General features: G+C 38.8%; 2 protein-coding genes and 1 non-coding gene across 4 annotated transcripts; 2 read left to right on the forward strand and 1 right to left on the reverse strand.

The window, feature by feature from the left end:
- Positions 1 to 1815: 1815 nt before the first annotated feature.
- On the reverse strand, positions 1816 to 1922 carry LOC130734740 (small nucleolar RNA R71). The gene has a single exon (XR_009018086.1). It is a non-coding gene; the product is annotated as a small nucleolar RNA R71 (small nucleolar RNA).
- An 8674-nt stretch (positions 1923 to 10596) lies between these two features.
- On the forward strand, positions 10597 to 14334 carry LOC130729335 (probable serine/threonine-protein kinase PBL26). 2 transcript variants are annotated; one of them, XM_057581052.1, is made up of 5 exons: positions 10597 to 11275; positions 11902 to 12119; positions 12234 to 12423; positions 13160 to 13551; positions 13761 to 14334. In XM_057581052.1, exons 1-5 carry the CDS (start codon positions 11149 to 11151, stop codon positions 14163 to 14165), a joined length of 1332 nt encoding a protein of 443 aa, XP_057437035.1. In that variant the 5' UTR covers positions 10597 to 11148; the 3' UTR covers positions 14166 to 14334. The 2 variants fall into 2 exon arrangements, with proteins under 2 accessions (XP_057437035.1, XP_057437036.1); XM_057581053.1 differs by lacking the exon at positions 10597 to 11275 and having other exon boundaries at positions 11981 to 12119; positions 12198 to 12423.
- Positions 14335 to 16317: 1983 nt separating this feature from the next.
- On the forward strand, positions 16318 to 19268 carry LOC130732455 (multiple organellar RNA editing factor 8, chloroplastic/mitochondrial-like). Its single transcript, XM_057584500.1, has 3 exons — positions 16318 to 18225; positions 18308 to 18373; positions 18609 to 19268. Exons 1-3 carry the CDS (start codon positions 18201 to 18203, stop codon positions 18917 to 18919), a joined length of 402 nt encoding a protein of 133 aa, XP_057440483.1. The 5' UTR covers positions 16318 to 18200; the 3' UTR covers positions 18920 to 19268.
- The last annotated feature ends 65 nt before the right edge of the window (positions 19269 to 19333 follow it).

Below are 19333 nucleotides of genomic sequence, written 5' to 3' on the forward strand. Positions count from 1 at the left end.
GACTTGCATGTGTTCCCTTTGATAATTGAGGCCCCTCTTTGCTAACAAAGCTCTTTGAGCTTCTGGATTTTCCTTGCCTTGTGCTTCAAGTTTTCAGATCAATAACTGAAGGAGAAGGAAGGTCAAGAGGCTTGGGATTAATGGAAGACTTGATGGAGCTTGAAGAGAAGTTAAGAAAGAAGTCAAAAAGCCTTTTCCAGCGAGTACGAGCGCCTAGGCGCTTGGAATGGGCGCCTAGGCGCCAGGCATAATATATGGGGCATCTGGGGAGAGCGCCTAGGCGCTTATAACGAGCGCCTAGGCACCAATTGCCTTCCAGAGGCATGTTTTTTGCATGGAATTGGCGCTCAGGCGCTCTGAATTGGCGCCTGAGCGCCCAGACTCGTTTGTTTTGCCTATAAATTGGTTTTTAGGCATTTCTCTTGGAACCTTTTGTCATTTTATCATATTTTCATAAGTTAGAAGAGAGGGTTTGAGTTCTGGAGCTTGAGGAGCTTTCCCTAAGCCCTATGTTTCAGGTTTCATCTTTATCTTCTTGTATGGATTCTATAGCCATGCTTGGCTAAAACCCCTTTTGCTTTGGGTTCTTTGTAAGACTTTGAATGTTTTAGCTATCAATCCTTTTCTATTCATGATGTTCTGAGTAAACCCTTGAATCTCACTTCTATGCTTTATCTTTCAAGCTTGAATGCATGCTAGCTTCTTACTTTTCTATAATCATAACGATAGTTTGTTATAGAATTGGGACTTGTTGTGAGATTACTCCTTCTATACTTGCTACTAGGAATAGAGGAAGGGTTGGGGTTTGTTGGCCTGATTTGTATGCTTAGTGCTTCTAGCAAATGTTTAGGTTATCAAGGAATTGAACCTATCTTTTGATTAGGAAGGGTTTTCTTTGCGAGGCATCGAAAGATAACTAACTAGGCTAGAACATCAAGGAGAGACTCGGGATTAATTGAATAGGAAGGTTTGCTAAAACTGAAATAGTTGAACAAGAACCCAAGGCAATCTCATCTCTGAATTTCAATCGCTTTTTTACTTGATCACTTGTCTTTTTACAAACTCAAGAAACAACCAATCATTAAAACTGAATTTTATTTGCTTTCCAACCTTGAACTTGATTCTTAAACTGAATTGCCACACCAATTCCCTGTGGTTCGATAAATTAAAACCCGGAGGTATTCGTACACTTGCGAATTGACCAACAAGTTTTTGGCGCCGTTTCCGGGGAATTGTTTGTGGTTTTTGGTTTAAGTTTTTGGTTTGTGGTTTTATTTTCTGTTTTGAACTTTGCCTAGAATCGGTGCTACTAACCTTTCTCTATTTGAGTGCCACAAATTTCAGGTCATGGGTGGCTTTATGACAGAGGAGGAGATGCAAGCCCACATAGAGGCACGAATCCAAGAGGGGATCACCCTCCGGTTACGTGCACAAGGAGTTATGAATGCCAACCGGTCTCTTCGGGAACTCACTTCGGCTCCTATGAGTTATGACTATCCCGGGAGCATTGTCTTTCCCAAAGGAGTGGGAAACTTTGAGTTGAGACCGGCATTCATCAACTTGGTGAGCCAAAACCAATATGGTGGAGGTGCTATGGAAGATCCTCATTCTCACATGGAGAGGTTCATCCGGAATTGCAACACTTACCGGGTCAACAATGTTCCATCCGATGCAATCCGGTTGAGCTTGTTTCCATTCTCTTTGAAGGATGTAGCTGAGGAATGGCTGAATTCACAACCTCAAGGGAGTATCACTACTTGGGAGGACTTTGCAGAAAAGTTCACAACAAGGTTCTTCCCAAGAGCCCTTTTGAGGAAATTGAAAAAGGACATCATGAATTTTGTGCAATCCGCTGAAGAAAATCTCTATGAAGCTTGGGAGCGCTTCAAGAAGCTCTTGAGGAAATGCCCTCAACATAATCTCACCCAAGCTGAATTGGTTGCAACATTCTATGATGGTCTAGAATACTCTTGGAGGTTTGGCCTAGACACAACTTCAAGTGGAGAGTTCGATGCTCTTCCCCCACAAGCGGGGTATGACTTAATAGAAAAGATGGCAGCGAGAGCCATGAACTCTGAAAATGATCGCCAAACCCGAAGGAGAATGTTTGAATTTGAAGCTTATGACAAGCTCTTGGCCTCCAACAAGCAAATCTCTGAAAAAGTGGCGGAGATTCAAAATCACATAAAAGTGACCAAGCTGGTCGGTGCTAGTGTAGCCAAAGTGGAGTGTGTAACTCGTGGAGGGCCTAATGTTAGTAATTCTTGTACCATGACTAATCAAGGTTTCCAAGGTCAAAGCTCTGGACTATTTCAACAAGTCCAAGAGAAAGTTGATGTAAAGGATGGTGGCAAGAAGAGCTTAGAGGAGCTATTGGAGAGCTTCATCAACCGCATGGAGAGCAACTATAAAATCCAAGATGCGGCTATCAAGAACTTGGAAAGTCAATTTGGCCAGCTAGCCAAGCAAATGGTCAAGATACCTCAAGGTAAGTTTTCTCCTAATGCTTTAATTTTGTCTAAACATGAAAATGCTGATGTTGTTACCACTAGGAGTGGGAGAGTGTTACATGAGTCTAAAAAACAAGTTGAGGGAGAGAAAAATGACAAAGTGGAGGAAAAAGATGAAGGTGTTATAAAGAAGAGGGTGAGTGAACCTGTGAAAGCTAGAGTTTTGAGCACTCCTTCTCCTGAACTTAGCAAGATTCCATTCCCCAAGGCTTTGGCTAATAAAAATCTGGATAAACAGTTTTCTAAGTTTTTGGAGGTTTTTAAGAAACTCCACATCAATATACCTTTTTCTGAAGCCTTGGAGCAAATGCCAATCTATGCTAAGTTCATGAGGGATATCCTAAGTAAAAAGAGGAAGTTGAGTGAGGTTGATGAGACGGTCATGTTGACTGAGGAGTGTAGTGCAATCTTGCAAAGGAAGATACCTAGGAAGAGGAGAGATCCCGGAAGCTTTACTATTCCGGTGGAGATTGAGGGGTTGTCGAAAGTGGATGCATTGTGTGACTTAGGAGCGAGCATCAACTTGATGCCGCTTAGCATGTTTAGGAGGTTGAACTTAGGTGAGGTTACCCCAACTATGCTCTCCTTACAAATGGCGGACCGATCCCTAAAGACACCTTATGGGATCATTGAGGATGTTATGGTGAAGGTGGATAAGTATGTGTTCCCCGTTGATTTTGTGGTGCTGGACATGGAGGAAGATGCAAAGATTCCTCTTATTCTAGGCCGACCCTTTTTAGCCACTGCTAGGGCTAAGATTGATGTTGATAAGGGTCAGCTCATTCTCCGAGTTGGTAAGGACAAGGTAAGATTTTCAGTTTTCAATCCTAATTTGCAAGCTAACCTTAATGATGGTTTTGTTTGTGATATGATTCAAAGCTTGTCCAGGTCTTCAAAGGAGACCCCAAGGTAAGTGAAAAAGATGTTGAGCTTAGCCAAGCTCTCATCAAGCTTGTTAGTAAAAACAAGTATGGGGGGTCTAAAGATGAGAGTTTCAAAGACCACATGACCCGATTCATTGAAGCTAGTCACCTTGGAAAGATGGAAGGTGTGACTAGTGATGAGCTCAAGGTTAAGCTCTTCCCTCACTCCTTGAAGGGGGGAGCAAGGATTTGGTACGATGGTTTAGATGATACCCTCTCTTGGGAGGAATTGTTCCAAAGTTTTTGTGCGAGGTTTCTACCTTGCACATGTGGAAGGAAGCTTGATGGTAAGGAATTTCCTTCCTAACCCCAAAGGAAGGAGAGTCCACCTAGGACTATAACTTAGGGCTTCTTGGGAGACAACCCAAGTCATGTTTTATTTCGCTTGTTTGTTTGTTGCATTTTGCAGGGAATGAGAGCCTGAATTTTGGAGAAGGAGCTATGCTTGAGCCTCCGTGGTAATTGGTAAATGAGGTCAACTCTTTCCCGTAGTGTAGTTCATGCATGTTTAGCATATTTTTCCTTTGTAGTTTTTTATCTTCTTTTTGGCATGCATTGTTTTGTTAGAGTCATTTTGGGTCTTTACTACCCTATACTCACATGCTTTTGCCCGAATTTGTGTTCTCTAACTTGTGCTGGTTTTTGGAAAATGTTTTCATGAATACTTGTGTCTTTTGGGGATGAGTGATTGCATGCTTTGGGGAAGAGAGGAGGAGACTTCGGTCTTCCGATTGTTTCTTGAGAATGGAGTTGATGTGAGTCCATTAAGGGTCCATTCTTGACCCTTCACTATAAAATTTCCCTGGAGGATCCTGACTCACTTGCACTTCTTGGTTCTGTGTTGATTTCACTCATAGCATGCTTGTGATACTTGCCTTATTCTTGAGACTTTTAGGTTTTGTTTGAGCTTCAGAGTCTGTTAACTTGTACATTTGTCCCTAGTTGTCCCACTTGAGCCTTATTGAAGATTTTCTTTGTTAGCCACATGGATGGGATGAAGGATAGGTTGGAACTTGGGAAGTGTTGGTCCTTGCAATGTTATGGAGCTGAAATAATATTGGAATTGTCTCTTGCCCAAAGTAAAAGAAAAAAAAAGAGAAAAAAAACTCCTAATCAAAGTTGGAGTGCAAAAAAAAAAAAAGAAAAAAAAACTTGAAAAATGGGTCAAGAGACATGTGCTAATGATGTTTGACGTTGAAGCTCCTTGTTTACTAGTTGGACCACACTCAATGTGCTTTGAAGCCTTAGCTTTCCTTAGGAACCAACCACCTTGTACTTTACCAAGCCAACATTACAACCCTTTTTGAAGTCTCTTTGAATTTATGCATGCTTGATCTCTGCTGCTCTTGAGTGAATGATATTCAGAACCTAAGAACTTGCTTGTGTGCTCAGTGCACTAAATATATATCTCATCCTAGGATTTTAGATCTATATGCTTCTCATGGATGGACTCTTCAATCTTCTTTGTTTTCGGAAGCATGAAGTAGGTTGTTGGATCTTTCTCTTGAAACCAGCTGTAGTTTCTCTTTCCCCCGGTTTTGTGTTAAGTATTCCTTGTTGAGCACTTGTTTTGGGAGCATTTCTTGCGCTTGAGGGCAAGCGAGTGTTATTTACGCTCGAGGGCGAGCTGCCGTTGAGTATAGTGGTGTGATGACCCTATTTTAGTAGTGTTTTTAGGGTCATTTCTTTGCTTATTTTGAGTCTTTTTGTGGAGTCTCATGTAGTGTTTCATGCATTCTCATGCATTTTTATCTTTCTTTGTGTCTTTGCTTTGTTTTAGTAATTTTGTGGTTTTATAGGGACTTTTCTTGCATTATAAGTAACTTTAGGACTTGCATGTGTTCCCTTTGATAATTGAGGCCCCTCTTTGCTAACAAAGCTCTTTGAGCTTCTGGATTTTCCTTGCCTTGTGCTTCAAGTTTTCAGATCAATAACTGAAGGAGAAGGAAGGTCAAGAGGCTTGGGATTAATGGAAGACTTGATGGAACTTGAAGAGAAGTTAAGAAAGAAGTCAAAAAGTCTTTTCCAGCGAGTACGAGCGCCTAGGCGCTTGGAATGGGCGCCTAGGCGCCAGGCATAATATATGGGGCATCTGGGGAGAGCGCCTAGGCGCTTATAACGAGCGCCTAGGCACCAATAGCCTTCCAGAGGCATGTTTTTTGCATGGAATTGGCGCTCAGGCGCTCTGAATTGGCGCCTGAGCGCCCAGACTCGTTTGTTTTGCCTATAAATTGGTTTTTAGGCATTTCTCTTGGAACCTTTTGTCATTTTATCATATTTTCATAAGTTAGAAGAGAGGGTTTGAGTTCTGGAGCTTGAGGAGCTTTCCCTAAGCCCTATGTTTCAGGTTTCATCTTTATCTTCTTGTATGGATTCTATAGCCATGCTTGGCTAAAACCCCTTTTGCTTTGGGTTCTTTGTAAGACTTTGAATGTTTTAGCTATCAATCCTTTTCTATTCATGATGTTCTGAGTAAACCCTTGAATCTCACTTCTATGCTTTATCTTTCAAGCTTGAATGCATGCTAGCTTCTTACTTTTCTATAATCATAACGACAGTTTGTTATAGAATTGGGACTTGTTGTGAGATTACTCCTTCTATACTTGCTACTAGGAATAGAGGAAGGGTTGGGGTTTGTTGGCCTGATTTGTATGCTTAGTGCTTCTAGCAAATGTTTAGGTTATCAAGGAATTGAACCTATCTTTTGATTAGGAAGGGTTTTCTTTGCGAGGCATCGAAAGATAACTAACTAGGCTAGAACATCAAGGAGAGACTCAGGATTAATTGAATAGGAAGGTTTGCTAAAACTGAAATAGTTGAACAAGAACCCAAGGCAATCTCATCTCTGAATTTCAATCGCTTTTTTACTTGATCACTTGTCTTTTTACAAACTCAAGAAACAACCAATCATTAAAACTGAATTTTATTTGCTTTCCAACCTTAAACTTGATTCTTAAACTGAATTGCCACATCAATTCCTTGTGGTTCGATAAATTAAAACCCGGAGGTATTCGTACACTTGCGAATTGACCAACAGGGGTAAAGACCTTAAGTATGGCATCGGCCACAAAATCATAGTCTGATCCTTCTAGTCCAAGATGTCATTGCTTATAGTGTGGATCGTCCAGAAGCTTCATCGTCTTTCACCTACAATGATCCAAGAATGTCTTCATTTAATCTATACACCTATGCGAAAGGATTCCATCATCAGGAGAAGTACAACTATGAAGATTGAACTAAGCAAAAGATAGGTGGATCGTCCACTGAAGAAACTGAAGCAAAGGACTAAAATGTGTTTACATGTGACCTACCCAACCTGACAAGAGTACAATTTTCAGAATAAAAAGTGCAAAGCTATCGATTCTTGAGAAAGCTATGAAGCATGTATATATGCCAAAAGGAGAAAAGTATTATTTAGCACTTAGCTTCAACTGTCAAGAAGCTCGCTAAGGTCAACACAAGTCTGAACACTCACGGTCGAAAAAAGTAACAAAGTACAAGTCACAACTTTCATGGGCGATGAAGACAAACTGAAAGTATATCTCTGCATTACTAAGTCTTCATCCATGTGACACAAATTCGAACAACTGCTATCACAGTACTTGTGGTAAGGACATCTCTTTTCTACTCTCTAAAGTAACATCGACTAAAATCCACTCAGTGAGTCACACACCTTGCAACAGTCATATGTTCAAGACTGAGTATAAATAAAATGAGTAAAAGAAAGTGAAAACTGGCGAAAAAGGTTGTTGAGAGTGTGATAGAGAGGAAAATAGAGAAAAGAATGAAAGAAGAGAAAATGAGATAGAAAGTGTAAACGCAATAGAGCAAAAAGAAAAGAGAAAGTGGGATAGAAAAAGAGAAGATGATTTGAAAAATAAATTGAGATTATAAGAACATGTGAAAGATCATATCTGAAGCAGAATGAAGAAAAGAAGATGAAGATAAAGAAGTGAAAGAAACCTCGTGAACAAATCGAGGGGGAGCATACTCAATGGATCATGAAGTGCATCATCCACATGAGTTCACACATGCTGAAATAGAGCATCCACATATGAAGCATGTAGCAAGAGAATGTGGCTCTTTGAAGTAGAGGTTCTATTAACGCAAGCTCATGTATTTGAAGACCTCTAGTGTAAGAGTAACAGTGAAGAAAAAGACAAGCAAGGTTGAACTGAATTCGACACATCATCTATGCCAATGCTTAGAAAAGCAAGAGTGAATAGAAAATAAAAAGACTCAAATGAAAAGATACAAGTTCTAAGCCTTGGGGAGAAAATGGTGTGTGACATTGATTATAAGTCTACAACGTCTACCCTGCCAATTGGTCAAGTCATGAAGGTCAAGGATTGAGATCACTTTGATTTAATGAGCTCTATCCTATACAACTAAAGGTGAATATTTCCTTGCTGAACTTGTAAACATCTCTCAAGTCTGAATGAATCGAACTCCATATGCGAATTTGAAATCCCTTGTGCTTGAAGAGGCATGGAAAAAGAATACTTGTTAGTGCCTAAAAAGGCATGGAAAAATAATACTTGTTAGTGCCTGAAGAGGCATGGAAAAATATTACTTGTTAGTGCCTGAAGAGGTACGGGAAAGGAAAACTTTGTTGTGCCTGGAGAAGCATGGGAAAAGAATACTCGGTTGTGCTTGAAAAGGCATGGTAAAAAAAATAATTGTAAGGAGAAGTTCTGAGAACACTTGTAAGGAGAATTCCTTACACTTGATAGTGAAAATCTTGATAGTTTCCAAGGATTGGATGTAGCCCTCTGACTCTGGATGAACCAGAATAAAATCTTGTGCGTACATTGTTCACTACCTTCTAAACTACTTCTACCGTATGCACTCTACTCCTATACAATACATTGATCTAAAGCTATTGGTAGACGCCATGAATAATCTTGTCAATCGCGATCGAATCTCATAGACACAATCCAACCCTCTTGTTGTGTCCTTGTGGCTTTCCCCTCATGTGTGCCCAGTTGATGTTGAGTTCCAACGACGATACACAAGAATCTGTGAAGTGAAGTGCTCGAGAGAAGTAAAGAGAAAATAAATAAAAGAAAGAAAGAAAGAATAAAAAAGACTAGGCCTTCCACGCAAGGCGAACCTTTGGATAATCAATTAAGGTTTTCTACTTCCTTCATTCATTAGCATCTTCGTCCCCAAAAATGAGATTCATGCCCTGTATGCCCCTTTTTTCAGAGACAAAGACATGTGTCGGTCTATATATGCCATCATGCCGCAGAACGAGAGCTCGCATGTCAGCGTGATTCTAGATCATGGTATTTGACTTTAGACACTTAGGTTTCTGAGTGTTGTTGCCTTGGTGCTTCTTTTTTATTTTTTGGCTCTAAGATTCCCATGTAAGCATAAATTGGAATCCATACATGATTACAGAACACAGAATAGAATGAGATGGATTGCGTACCTGACAAATCATGAACGGAATAAGGACTCTTGTTTTCATCACTGGATCTTGTGACAGTCAAGTGACTGAAAATGACTAGGGCTTCCTCTGTATCTCACACTCCCTCTCACAGCCATCAATGGGGCAAGCTGTGAAGCCAGATTAGATTAGTGATTACAGAGGGGACCTAGCCAACATATATTTAACCCTAGTCCCTTCCCATCACGGGCCTATAGGTTAAGGCCTACACTGTAGTCCACACTAATCAATACAGATATCCAAGCCTAAATAAATATATCACTTAACTGATTAAGTTGGCTTACATATGCACTTCTCTGGATCATGAATTAACCCGTTTTTATTAAAAATAAAAACTGCAATTGATTGAAGCCCACAAGAATTAATAATTCTTACATCCCAATTTGTTTTACCCTCGTGTTACACTCCTTCTACTAAGATCTTTCGGTGCCCTTCGTTGGCATGGAAACATTTCTAAAGCTAGAGGAGTTGAATGAGGATATGTTGAGCAGCCAGTTATCAGAGAGTTCTAGGACCACTGAAAGATTACACAAGAAGGATCAAGTCAATTAGACTTGAAAGTGTAAGAAATAGAAAGATGAAAAAAAAAGTAGATTCACACTTGAAGGGGAGTGTTGGAGTACGAGTGTGAATGATTCACTCAACTATTGTCTTGAGGTTTTGTGTTGAATGTATGTGGATGATGTTCACAGTCAGAGTTTCATGTTCCCCTGCTCCACTCCAACTCCAATAGACAACCCCTCACACATTAAAAACTTAATAATAAGTTTTATTGATTTATTATTTAAAAAACTCGCAACTTCATGAAAAATAGAAAATTGTACATGCTTGATTCCCCTTAAGTAAAGTCTCGGGTTCGAGTATTGTGGACGGAAAAAACTCCGCTGGAATAGTTAGTCCCACCATGATGTGGATGTTTCCGGCTTAAACATGATTGCTTCTGAAAGATAACACCTGCCTTAAAAAAAATGCTTGACATCAGAATTAAAGTCAAAATTAGTTTAAGATTGTGTGCCGGTAATGAGTCAGCAGATTAGCATATTATCTTGTTGCAATAAAGTCATTATTTATCTTCTCTAAGAGCATCTCCAATGCTAGTTCTTATTTCTTAGTTCTTAGCACTATTTATGTGGGCCTGTATTGCCACATGTGTTTAAGCAACTCAAGCAATTTTGCTCCAACCATGAGTTCTTAGTTCTTAATTCTTAGTTCTTACCACTATTCATTTGGTCCCACCAACGACATTATTTATATTTTTTATTTTCATAAAGTAATAAAACAAAACTCATAAAGTAATAAAGTAATTTGGATGAGAGAAAAATAATTAATATTTTAAGTTAAGAACTCAAAAAGCAAAACTCCTTATATAAGAACTGAGTTCTTATTTTTAAGAACTAAGGAGTCCATGTCAGCACCTCCAATGATAAAGTTCTTAGTTCTTAGTTCTTAGTTCTTAGTTCTTAACTCCAAAATAAGAACTAAGAACATTTCATTTGAGATAATGCTCTCTCTATTTGACATGGATTGAATTTGTATCTATCTTCATGTCAAAAAAAAAATTGTATCTATCTTTATCATTTACCATTCAATAATGGATTGTAAATGTCTTGTTTAACGGCATCATAAGCTCTACTCCACACGTTGATATCGGTCATAAGGTGTCAAAGTTTATTTTTCTCTCTCTTTCACTTTGGGAACACGTTCAAAAAAATTCACCATTTTACTCGCCATTTCATACGGAAAAACAAAACAAAAAAAAACAAAAAAGGATGTCGTCAACCATGTTTGTTCCCTAACACACTCGCTGGTTTGTTAGGCCCCGTTGGTTGGTTGCATGGCATTTGGGTTTTGTGGGGTTTTGCATCATCAATAGGGTTGTCCTTGGAACTCTGTTCCCATTATTTCTATCAAGTTTTGAACCCATTAGCTTCTTTCTTTTTTTCAGAATTTGTCCATAACGCACAAGTTGGAGAGCTTAGAGGTCAATGTTATATCGCTCCCATTGTTTTGTTTTCACTTTTCAGGATTCATTAGACCAGTAAATTAAGCTCTCCAGATCTTCCTTTGAAATTATAAAATCATTCTGAGTATATTTTTGTGACTTTTTTTTTATGATCATGGCAAACATATAGGTGTGGAAGCTTTTGTTAGATTCAAAAGTTGGGGTGTCTAGGATTTTAAATACATTTAAACGAATAATTTTCATCATCAGAAAATATTAAGATTCTCATTTTGAGTATCTGAATCTAAAAGGTGTGAAGAAATGAGCTGCTTTTCATGTTTTTCTTCCCACGATAAAAAGGTAGCAAAGAGGCCTAATAATAACAATGGAAGGAGGATACAACCTCCTGCTGTTCAATCTCCTAAGGGAGCAGCCCCACCTCAGCCAGGTAAATAAATTCATTTTTAAGAATTGTAAAAGGTTCATTAATTAGCATTTTCTTTTTGTGTTTCTAGTTTTTAATAATGAATATCAACTTTGAGGAAATTGAGTTCTTTGTAAATTCTATAACACATCTGCATATTTTTCCTCTGAGATGTTCCGCCTAAATTCTACACAAATTATTCTTGTCATATTTCATCAATTTCGTCATGTTTGTATATAGTATATACCACATATTGTATTTAGTTAAATTAACTTTCAGAAGCATATTTCTACCATTTCTTGGGTTATGAATAAAATTAATTAACGTTGCCTTGGGCAATGCCTGTAATATGCTCATATTTTGAAACGCACTGCTTACCATTTGGACTTGCGAAATTCCAAAAGCTTTGTTTTTGCCCATGTTGATGACTTTATATGCTCATATTTTCCAAAGTCATATTTTGAAGCTTTTGGAATTACGCACATCCAACTGGTGCGCAAGGGTTCCAAAGAGTCACAATATATGACTTTGGTAAATATGCGCAAATAATAGTTTTCGACATGAACATAAACAGAGAGCCAGGATAAGTTCTAAGATGAAATTGTCTCCTGTGAGGGTTGCTTGATGCATAACTTCGTTCTTCTGAACAGAGAATCATTATCACAAGGCAAGGGCAAAGCCACCAACAGATCCAAAAATAAACAGAGAGGCCAATAAAGATACTGGGAACAATAACAACAACATTGCTGCCCAAACGTTCACCTTCAGGGAATTGGCTGTTACTACAAAGAACTTCAGGCAGGAGAATCTAATAGGTGAAGGTGGATTTGGGAGGGTTTATAGAGGAAAACTTGAAAAAACAAACCAGGTAGGACAATGTCACTTAATTTTGCATTTACCATTAAGCTTTTTGCTTCTGCTGATATATTTATGCAACATTTTGTAGGACTTGGCATTGACATTTGGTGATTTAACTGTATAGGAAGTAGCTGTGAAGCAACTTGACAGGAATGGATTGCAAGGGAACAGAGAATTTCTTGTTGAAGTGTTAATGCTGAGCCTCTTGCACAATCAAAATCTAGTGAATTTAATTGGATATTGTGCTGATGGAGATCAGAGGTTGTTGGTTTATGAGTACATGCCTTTGGGATCTCTTGAGGACCACCTACTTGGTAATTAAGATCCTCCTTTCCGGTGCAATTTGTTATCAAATTTTTAATGTTGATATTTATCATTGACAATAATAGGGAAGTTGCAAAAAAAGATCTTCAGATACCTCAACAAAATATATCTAAGACAAAAAGAAGGAAAAGAGAACATCTATAAGCTCTATGGATATCACTTCTTTTATTTTTCTTCCCTTCTCACTTTTCCTTTCCAAAAATCTAAATTATATACCTTAATGTGGTGTGTGTCTTGAAATTCTAAATCTGCTTGCACACACAACTTAATGGAGAGGCCAAGAACAAAGTGATGATCAATAACACCCCATATAGTAACTTAAGATAACCATATTCCCCCAGAAATTGGGTGTGTGAGTAGATTTTTAGATCAGAAATTGAAAGAAATATGATGATAAACCAATATCTTCACCTAACACCTTAAGTTTTTGAAATAGTTAATTCATAACATGACATGAGAGTCTTTGTGACAAAATGGTCTAGAGTTTAATCTTTGTTGCCTCCATTATTCAAATAAAAATAAGTTGAGTTTAGTCACAAAGTTGTTTGACCTATGTATTATTCACGCTACAAGCCTAATGGACTTTTATGAGAGGGGTTGTATCATAAATATGATATAAAACAATCCACGTATCTTTAGCTAAATCTCTTTTGGGATAGTGGGTTTACCTTAGAAGTTCAATACATTGATTCTTTATTATCAATATTACTTTGAACTATTTTGCAGATCTTCATCCACAACAAAAGCCTCTAGATTGGTTCACGAGAATGAAAATAGCTTTGGATGCTGCAAAAGGTCTAGAATATTTGCATGACAAGGCGAATCCCCCGGTGATCTACCGCGACTTAAAGTCTTCCAACATCTTGCTGGACAATGATTTCAATGCAAAGCTCTCTGATTTTGGACTAGCGAAGCTGGGACCAACAGGGGACAAGTCTCATGTGTCTTCAAGAGTAATGGGAACTTATGGATATTGTGCCCCTGAGTATCAAAGAACTGGACAGCTCACTGTGAAATCAGATGTGTACAGCTTTGGAGTAGTTTTGCTCGAATTGATCACAGGAAGGAGAGCCATTGACAACACAAGATCAGCAAGGGAACAGAACCTAGTTTCTTGGGTGAGTTTCTCTCCTCATATTCTATGTTATGACTATGAAGTAAAACCAATTTCCAACAGCAAAATAAACAAAAACATATTCAACACCTTTTAAAAGCACATTATAGTAGTTCCTTTTGAAAATAGCACACTAGAGCAATATCAATTTTATCAATTTATTCATTTAGTAATGAAAATTTCATCTGCTCTCATTCATGTCAAACAAAACAGGCATATCCAGTATTCAGGGACCCTCATAGATACCCAGAATTAGCAGATCCCATTCTTGAAGGAAACTTTCCAATGAGATCACTACACCAAGCAGTGGCAGTAGCAGCCATGTGCCTGAATGAGGAGCCCTCAGTGAGGCCCTTGATCAGCGACATCGTGACTGCTCTTAGCTTCCTTGGGAGAACTCCAGGGAGCCAAGACCCTGTAAGAATCGCACCTGTTGATATGCCCTCCCCAAAACATGAGCCAGAGCAACTACAAGACGACACTACTAGTGCCACATTGAATCTTCTTGACAATGATAGTGCCATGGAACGCCAAAAAGCAGTTGATGAAGCCATTGAATGGGGTTCAAATTCTAGGAACAATAAACCAGCGCGTCGTGACAGTTCTTCCTCTTTGTAAATCAACACTACAATTACATGAATGACACATACGCTTTCATTCTAATAATGTACGTATATATTTGAGAGAATACGAGGGATATCAGGATTCAAGACAGGGAAAACTCTAGAGCTTTTCTTTATGAACTTCAATTCTATTATCTTCATTATGGTGAAAAGCTTTTCATGGATTCTGCAATTTTTAGGTGCGGCATGCACATTCCAGAAATATATACTCAAGAGTGAAGCACTTAACCTGTTTATGGTGGTAATTATATAAGGTTTACCTGCATATTTATATTTAAGCACTATATATGTATAATAGCATATAACTCACAATGTACGGATGAAACATATTAAAAATTGAAAGTAATATTAATTTGTCTGTAAATATTGAATGTATTCTTGATGAGAATCATAAGCGGCACTTGAAGATTGAAGTCCAAAGAAGCACATCAGAATTTTTCTATTTTATTAGCTTTTTTCGCTATTGCATTGAGCATTCGGTGCGCCTTAAGGAGAGAATAGTTAGGGAAGCAGTCATAGATTTGGAGGCGGGCAAGACTAGGATGGAGGAGTGGGTGGACATGATGGAGGTCACAGGCCTAGAGGAGGAGGTGATCACGATAAAGGATACCAACGACGAGTCAGACTTCTGGAGCGACGAGGAGATGTTGTTATAGAGGTGGTGTAGCGTGTATGTAGGAGGGTAGTGCCTACCGCGGTTGTAAGGCGTCGTTAGTGCTAACCAGCACGTGTATGTATTTTGGGGCAGGGTAGGTCCCCGACATATTGCTTTTTATGTGGTTCTCCTGCGAGGGAATCAAAGGGAGTCGTCGAACTTAGAATTATAGGCTGGAGGCCTTTTTAGGCTGACTATTCCTTTTGAGCATTGTAATAATGTACTATGTTGCTGATGAATTGACTACTTTCGGGCTTGTACATATACTTGTGGTGGTTTAGTATGTATGTATGGTCTTATTATGCATAACATGTTTGGAAATATCTTTTGGAAAATAAACAAAAAAAATACCCGCATTTACGAACTACTTATGAAAACTCTTGCATATTTATTTTGTGAAAGGTTACTATTGTGACCCCCGAAAGTTGGGGCCTTACAAATCTCCTCTACTTTCTACTACCACACATTCAAGGATTGCATGTCTGATTTGGGGGTGAGAGTGGTTGTCAGCTTGAAATACCGAACTGCAATTCTGATTTTTTTCTTTTGATTCTGGTTGTGAGATTGGGGTGAGAGCCTTTACTTGTTCTAGTTCTAGTTTATTGGTATTTCTTGAAAGGATGATGCTCTGGTTGTGGTAACCTCTAGTTCGAGGTTGAGAAGGTTGAAATGGAGGTGTGGTGGCTTTCACGAAGAGGTAAACAATGATTTTGCAGCATTTGTTGTAGTTGTGTGGTGACAACAAGGGAATATGACGTTTTGGTTGGAACTTTGAGGTTTTGGTCATGAGAATATTTTTTGACTCGGTAGATGATGGTGGGGGTTGAGGTTTGGGAAAGGGGTGGGGGGAAGGGGGAGAGGCAGCGCAGGGGGAGGAGGTGGATGTGGGAGAAGGTGGTGAGTGGAGGAGAGAAGAGGTGGGGGGAAAGAAGAGTTTCTACCTTGATGGCTCATAGTAGATAATCCCTAGAATTGACCTTAAAAAATAAAATTTGCAAGGACTAAAGTTAATTAGTATTATAACTTTATTTTGAAAATTTACTTTAAAATTTGACATTTATTTAAAAGTGAGATATAAGTTATTTGTGAAATTTTATATACAAAGGTAAATTAGAGGTATTTATATACTATAATACTCATTTTCATTACTCCCATCTTTTCTTATTATATATTATTTTTCCCTCAAACCAAACAACTTAAAAATCACCTCAATTTCTTTCTATATTCCTTCACGTATATTCTTTCCTCTTGTATTCCTTCAGCTCATGTTGACTCCTCCTACATTCAAACAAAGTATTTGTGTAAAAATGGCAATTTTTTTCGCAACCCTAGTAACAAATTATTTGGTGGGTCCATAATGATTTTGCAACTTTCCTCTTGTTTTCCTTTCTCATCCAAACACATAAAGTATGCATTTTCTAGTCAAAATCCTTCAAACCTACAACCTATAAAATTATATCAATTGCCTATCTAATTAAGTCTGCATTAGGGTCTACAAAATGCTGAGAGCCGCCGCTGCTTCCGCTCTCCGTCACGTTCGGATGCCTTGGCTCGGCGGCGGCAGCAGCGTCCGTCGTTTGTGTTCCTCCTCCGATAATCCGAATCCATATGGCTGCTATTTGTATTCTGAAACGGAAGCCAGAGAACTGTTCAAAACCTGGTGCAAGAAATATGGCAAAACATACTCTTCGGAAGAGGAGAAACTCTTCAGGGAAACTCTTGAATGGTGCACCTGCGAAAACCAGAAGCATGATCTCGGCCTCAACCCCTACAGTCATGCTGATCAAACCAAGGAGGAATTTCTGAGACGTACCAATCCGCGGAGGTAGGAAATTTTACTATGATACCCGTGTATTAGTTAACGTAGCAGCATGTTCTAAACTAACTGTTTTGGAAGTCGTGTGAGGGGTATGGATTTATTTTCTAATTATACAACAGCCTTCTACCTTTTCAAGTGTTAATTACTTGGTGTGGCTATGATCCTTTCTAATTCACGACCATTTTAAAATGGAATAGTTTGGAAAAGAAGAACTCAATTTTAATGCGAAAAGAAAAAGCTGATATTCTTCAATGTAGGCTTAATAGATTTGGAAATGGGATGCATTCATCATGTTGCAATTGAGCACATATTCACAGCACCAATTAGCCTAGCTATATAAACAGGTAAAGACAGATCGATCGGTGGCTTTGCTGTATATAATGGTATATGCATTCATCATGTTTTACTACTTCTATTTGCTATTTGGAGGACGGGTTCCTGTTAGGACAAAGGATATTGCAAGGGCCTTCTTTTGATGTTTGTATTGATCAGAATATACTAGACTCATGGATTAATAAGGGTCCGAGAAGTTCTAAGAAATACACCTTTAGTGCAAGCTTTGAATCACATTGGATTCATCAGTTTAGTAGCCAAAATAAATTACACTGATTCGAGCATATTGTTTTCCATAGAAAAATTTGGAGTAGATTACATTGATTCATTTTTTTTTATAAGCCAAAAGTTTGCATTAAAAATGAGTACAAGGGTATTCCAACACTTAATACAATAGGTATACTATAATTACAAAGAAAGAAGAAAGAAATACAGAAAAACAGGACAAAATAACCTCTGTGCAAAAACCATAAGGACTACAAATTCCTCAAAAGCCAAGTTGTCAGCAGCAAAAACGCAATGCAAAAAGAGAAAGCATCCAGCATGGCCCAAAAGCAAAGCCAAAATCCATCAGAGGCAAGGCAAAACAAATTATCAACGAAGCCAAAGATAATGCAGAGTCTATAGTTGGGAGCACAATTGATAGGCAGCAGCATTTCACAAGACCAGGAACTCACAGATATGATTAGAGGGTTCCCAAACACCAAAGGGGATTTACAGACCATTCATATAACGAAAATGTGACGCCTTTATTCTTTGATTTGAGCCAAATCCACGACCGATGTTGAATCACATCCAGCGCAGAAGAAGCATCAATCTGTCCTTCCTTAAAGATCACCTTATTACGGAAGGACCATATGTATCCTATTGCAGCCAGCCAAACAATACTCACTCCCTGCATTCTATCTCTGCCATAACAGCCAGCTTGGCTTTGAAGAAAATGTGACTTGCCCTCACTTGGTAGAACCGTGTGAATGCAAGCCACCTGTAAATCTGAGACCAGATTTTCCAAGAGATAGCACAGGTAAAGAAAAGATGGGATGCTGATTCCTCAGCCAAAGAGCAAAGAGAACAAGATGCTTCAGAGGCATTGTTTAAGAGGCCTCTTGTCGTTTGATTGAATGCGATTGTGGAGAAGTTTCCAAGCGAGTGAAATGGTATTTGAAGGGGCCCTCAAGGCCCATAACTGATGAAAAACTCTCTGTTGAATCCCCTAATTCCCCATGAGCTTGAACTACTTCTTTCACGGTACTCATTTTTTATCAAGTAGTTTATGAAAACTAAGATAATAGAATCATTCACTTCAAAAAAAATTTCTTTGAAATTGCAGAACTGCCCGAAGTTCGGTGGGTACTTCCTGATTCATATTTGAATGTTAAAGAAAAAGATTATGGAGGTAATCTCTATTATGTGGTCTGGTTTTATTTATATCCATTCAGTATCTGGGGTATGAATATTCTTGACTGTTTCTTTAGCAATGTGTTGGTATGTGAAATAACATTCTCAAGACTCCTTAAATATTATGAGATAGCTTGGGCATAATGCAAACACTTGTTGTGTAGCATGTAATATTTCACCCTTTGGAAGCGCCACAACTGCATGTTTGTGAAATTTTCTATTTCCTTTACCAGGTGAGCCGTTTATTAATGGGGAAGCAGTTCCTTATGATCCCAAGTATCATGAAGAATGGGTTAGAAACAATGCTAGAGCAAATGATAGGAACAATCACAATAACACGCCAAGAAGGAAGGAGAATGTGGGGAACAAGGATTATCAGACTAGGCCTTTAATGCCAAATGCTGGTGGACCTCCAACTGATCAAGGAGGGTTCCCTCCCAACAATGTACGTGGATTCCCTCCTAACAATGCAGGTGGACATGCTTATCCCCGTCCAGGCAACATGGGAGCCCCCTCCCAGCAACCCCGGTGGATACCCTCCTAACAACCAAGCAGGTCCATACCCTCCTAACAACCAAGGAGGTGCTTACTCTCCTAACAACCGGGGAGGCACTTACCCTCCTAATAACACTGGAGGTGCTCCTCCTAACAATGCTTATGGTTCAAATGCAGGGTATCCTCCAAACCAGAATAACTATGCTGGCAACATGGGAGGGGTGCCACCAAACCAGAAAACATGGGAGGGTATCCCCAAAATGCAGGTTGGTCAAACAATGCTCCCACTAGGGACACTTTAAGCAGGGATTTTGGAGTATCAGTTGGTGGTAACACATATAAGACCACTTTGTTTGTCACTTGTCAAACTTAGCCGTCTAATATGTTATATGATTGATGTTGCCTTGCAATCGTATTTAATTTATTATAATAAACTTTAAGTGTCATAGGAATCCAGATCTCT

The sequence above is a fragment of the Lotus japonicus genome, chromosome 1 (assembly GCF_012489685.1).
Source record: "Lotus japonicus ecotype B-129 chromosome 1, LjGifu_v1.2".
NCBI lineage: Eukaryota > Viridiplantae > Streptophyta > Magnoliopsida > Fabales > Fabaceae > Lotus > Lotus japonicus.